The 4,631-nt window shown below is 57.8% G+C and overlaps 1 protein-coding gene across 1 annotated transcript in view; it reads left to right on the forward strand.

Moving 5' to 3' along the window:
- ENH_00052780 (hypothetical protein, conserved) overlaps window positions 1-2,664 on the forward strand; it is a gene marked incomplete at both ends in the record, with an annotated part of 4,962 nt that extends 2,298 nt beyond the window's left edge. The window contains one exon of the mRNA XM_013583711.1: window positions 1-2,664. This exon is cut by the window's left edge and continues 2,298 nt beyond it. Within this exon, the coding sequence (XP_013439165.1) occupies window positions 1-2,664 (2,664 nt within the window).
- Between the last annotated feature and the right edge of the window lie 1,967 nt (window positions 2,665-4,631).

Raw genomic sequence — 4,631 nt, forward strand, 5'->3', positions numbered from 1 at the left:
GCAGCCTCTGCAGTTGCTGCCGATGCAGCAGCAGCTGCGGCGTCAGCTGTTGCTGCTGCCGAAGCAGCAGCAGCAGCAGCTGCTGCTGCTGAAGCTGCTGCGTCAAGGGCAGCAAGAGCAGAGGCAGCAGCAGTTGCTGCTGCTGCTGCTTCCGAGGCAGCAGACGAGGCAGCAGCAGCAGCAACAGCAGCAGCTGAGCGAGCCGCAGCAGAGGCTACCGCAACAGCAGCAGCTGCTGCTGCAACAGAACGACCAGCAGCGCGTGCAGGAGTTGCAGAGGACAAAGTCGCAGCAGCAGCAGCAGCATGGCAGCAGCAAGAAGACACTGCAGCAGAAACTGCAGCGGCAGCAGTAGCAGCAGCTTTAGAAGCAGCAGCAGCAGCAGCAGCAGAAGCGGCAACAGCAGAAGCAACGAAGCTAGTAGATGCAGCAACAGCAGCAACAACAGCAGAGGCAGCAACAACACCAGAAGTAAAAGCAGCAGCAGAAGGAGCAGCAGAAGAAGAAGCAGCAGCAGAAGAAGCAGCAGCAGCAGCATCAACGACAACAGCAGAGGCAGCAACAACACCGGAAGCAAAAGCAGCAGAAGGAGCAGCAGCAGAAGGAGCAACAACAGAAGCAGCAGAAACAGCAGCAGCAGACGCAGCAGCAGAAGCAGCAGCAGCAGAAGCAGCAGCAGAAGCAGCAGCAGCAGAAGCAGCAGCAGCAGCAGAAGCAGCAGCATCTGAGCTGAAATTACCCGCCCGGGATGACCAGTCAAACGAAGCTGCAGCAGCAGCAGCTGCAGTAGCAGCAGCGGCAGCAGCAGCAGCAGCAGCAGCAGCGGAACCAGTCACTCTGTCAGATGCTGCTTCAAGCGAAGCGTACGCAGCACCCAACAGCAGCAACAGCAGCAGCAGCAGCAGACGCATTAGCAGCAGCAGCATTATTTCTTGGGATGAATCCGCAGCAGAAACTGCAGCAGCAGCGTCAACAGCAGCAGCAGCACCAGCAGCAGCAGGCTTCATCCGCCCTTTGCCGTTTGAGTGGGACATTGGCTTAGAGAAAAAGGAAGCAGCAGCAGCAGCAGCAGCAAGCATGGCAGCAGTGGCAGCAGCAGCTGGGGCAGAGCAAGCGGAGGCAGCAGCAGCAGCAGCAGCGCGAGCAGCAAGAGCCGAAGCAGCAGCTGCAGCAGCAGCAGCAGCAGCAGCAACCCCATTGCCTACTGAGTGGCTCTCAGTCCGCCTGCAGCTGCGGGGCTGCTCTGTGTCCCCTAACTGGGGCCTTTGCGGCTTTGTTGCTGCTGCTGCACCTAGCAGCAGCAGCAGCAGCAGCAGCAGCAGTCCTTCCTCCGCAAGACACGCTGCAGCTGTTGCTGCTGACCCCGCAGCAGCAGCAGCAGCAGCAGCAGAATGGATGCCTGCTGCTCCACTGTGCTTCGTCGAGGCCTGGAGACAGCCAACTGAAGCTGCTGCTGCACCTTTGCTGCTGCTGTCGCTGCAGCGGCAGCCCTCGCTGCAGCGCATGCACTCCCTTATTGCTGCTGCATCAGCGGCGGGTGCTGCTGCTGCTGCTGGGGAAGCAGCAGCAGCAGACGCTGCTGCTGCTAATGGAGCAGCAGTGGCCACAGCGGGAGAACAGGAGCAGGCGCTCGTTGCTGCTCTCACTGCAGCAGGCCAGGAAGCAACAGCAGCAGCAGCTGCTGCTGCTGCTGCTGGCCAGGCGCTGCAGCTGTCCCCCATAAGGACCTGCGTCGTCGTGGAGAGCCTTGATAAGGGGCTGCTGCTGCTGCTGCGGCAGCAGCAGCTAGTGGTGCGGAAGCTGCTGCAGGCAGTGGAACAGCAGCAGGAAGCGTGGCAGCAGCAGCAGCAGCAGCAGCAGCAGCAGCAGCAGCAGCAGCAGCAGCAGGAGCAGCAGGAACACGCGTATAGGCCTGTTCTTCAGGTGTACGTACACCTCAGCAACATTTTTGGCAAAAGAGAATTCGACAAGAAGCTGCCTTTGGTGCTGCTGCAGCAGGTGCAGCAGCAGCAGCGGGAGCAGCAGCAGAAGCTCTATGAACGGAAGCAGCAGCAGCTGCTGCTCGCGAGGACCATGTGGAGTAAGCTGCTGCGCAGACTGCAGCGCAGCAGCAGCAAATGCAGCAGCAACAACTGCTGCTGCTGCAGACGCCGCCAGCTGCATGCACAGCAAGTTCTACAGCATGTATCTATGACCCCACATCACCTACAGCAGCAGCAGCAGCAGCAACAGCAACAGCAGCAGCAGCAACAGCAGCAGCAACAGCAACAGCAGCAGCAGCAACAGCAGCAGCAGCACGACGGTGGAAGGCACGAGCCTCCCCTTGTGCGCTGCAGCAGCGCAGGCGAAAAGGATAACAGTCTTGCTGCAGCGTCCCCAGCAGCAGCAGCAGCAGCAGCAGCAGCAGCAGCAGCAGCAGCAGCAGTTGAATGTGGCTTCGGAAACTGGCAAGAAGAGCAGCTGAGCTGCTGCAGCGGCTGGCGCAGCCTCGGCCGCGTTGCTGCTCCAGTCCCGCCGCAGGATGTAGGGGTATATCTGCTGCAGCGCTGCTGGTGCACAGCAGCAGCAGCAGCAGCAGCAGCAGCAGCAGCAACAGCTGCTGCAGCAACAGCTGCTGCTGCTCCTGTTGCGGCAGGCGCTGAGGGAAAGGGAGACTCTCTGTAAGTCGAGCAGCAGCAGATAGAGACAGCAAGGAAACCCTCTCCGAAAGCAGCTGCCGCAGCTGCTGCTGCAGCTGCTGCTGCAGCAGCTGCTGCAGCAGCTGCTGCTGCTGCAGCAGCAAGGGTTGAGTCTTCTCTTGTTTATATGTCTCCTTAGTACCAGTTGTGGCTTGCTGCTGATTAACTAAGTTGTGTACTTGTCCCCTCAACGGAGCAATGAGAAGCAGCGGGAGCCCCAAACCCTAAACCCTAAACCCTAAACCCTAAACACGGATGCGCCGCCGGGCGCATCCGTGTTTGCAGCTGCTTGCTATTTCAATTTAGCATTATTTATTTGTTGTTTGCTAACTGGACGCAGCGAGGGTTTAGGGTTTAGACTAAACCCTAAACCCTCGCAGCACGCCTAGCCGCAGAGGCGGGTTTGGGCTAAACCCTAAACCCTAAACCCTAGACCTCGATTTGTTCATAAAGAAAGCCTACAGGGGAAGTCCCAAACCCTAAACCCTCGAAGACCTTGATTTGCACAAGAAGATACCCTAGAGAGCGTAAACCCTAAACCCTAGCTGGACTTTGATATGCACAAGATGACATCCTAGAGAGCCCAAACCCTAAACCCTAAACCCTAAACCCTAGACTTGAAGAAGACAGGTAGACAGCCCAAAGACGGATTCTAGGGAGTATACTTGTAGTGGACTACGAAGAGATAAATTGTTTGAGTCCGAGACGACCCCACAAACCCTAAATTAGGGTTTAGGGTTTAGGGTTTGCGTGGTAGGCTGTGACTCAGCCAACCATTAGTCGCTTCCTCCCCCGTAGACGAACTGCACAAGAGCAGCATCGCAAACTCCAAGCCCTCAAACCGCAGCTAAACCCTAAACCCTAAACCCTAAACCCTAAACCCTAGCAAAGCAGCGAAACCCTAGCCCGTAAACCCTAGCAAAGCAGCCAAACCCTAAACCCTTATATATGTTGTGCCTTAGCTTCTGACTCCTCGGCCATAACCCTCTGCACCCGTAAACCCCGCCCCCCAAACCTTAAACCCTAAACCCTAAACCCTAAACCCTAAACCCTAGAACGCACCTGCTTCTAGCCGGGCCAAAGTGTTGCTGGCGCCTTCCGCCACTGCTTTATAACCCTCAAGAACAGCAGCAAAAAAGGAGCAGCAGCAGCTGTGGCTGCTGCTGCTGGCTCTCTCCAACACGAAAAGGTCCACTGCTTTTTCCTGTTGACACAGCAGCAGCAGCAGCAGCAGCAGCAGCAGTAGCAGCAGCAGCAGCAGCAGCAGCAGCAGCAGTAAATAGGAAAGCCACCAAGCAAACATCATTTATATAACTAGATAATTCAATAAAACTCCAAACCTCACGGGGAGTGAGCGAAGCAACAAGGGCCAAAATAAACAGCAGCAGCAGCAGCAGCAGCAGCAGCAGCAAAGGCAGCAGCATAAAGAGGAGCAGCAGGGGCGGCAGCAGAAACAACAGCAAAGGCAGCTCGGGAAGGGCAGCAGCAAGAGCAAAGGCAGGAAGAGAAGCAGCAGCAGCAGCAGCAGCAGACGGGGCAGCAGCAGCCCGAAGCGCAGCAGCAAGAGAAAAGCAGCAGCAGCATCGGCAGCAGCAGCAGCAGCAGCAGCAGCAGCAGCTAACCTCCGGCAGAGACGATGTCGAGCTCAAGCCAAAGTCAATGAGACACAGAGGGACTTGCTGCCCCTGCAGCAGCAGCAGCAGCACCTGCTCTGCTGCTGTTGCTGTAGCAGCAGCAGCAGCAGGGCCGCTGCTGGCGGGCCCTTGGCTGTCGGCAGCAGTTGTTCCTGCTGCTGCTGCAGCAGCAACTGCAGCAGCAGCGGCAGGATAGGGCTCAAGCTCCTCCTCGCCTGAAGTGCCGTTGCTGCTGTTGCTGCTGCTGCTGCTGTTGCTGCTGCTGCTGCTGCTGCTGCTGCTGCTGCTGCTGCTGCTGCTGCTGCTGCTGCTGCGAAGC

Source organism: Eimeria necatrix, genomic scaffold (genome assembly GCF_000499385.1).
Source record: "Eimeria necatrix Houghton genomic scaffold, Enh_scaff421, whole genome shotgun sequence".
In the NCBI taxonomy this organism is placed as follows: domain Eukaryota; phylum Apicomplexa; class Conoidasida; order Eucoccidiorida; family Eimeriidae; genus Eimeria; species Eimeria necatrix.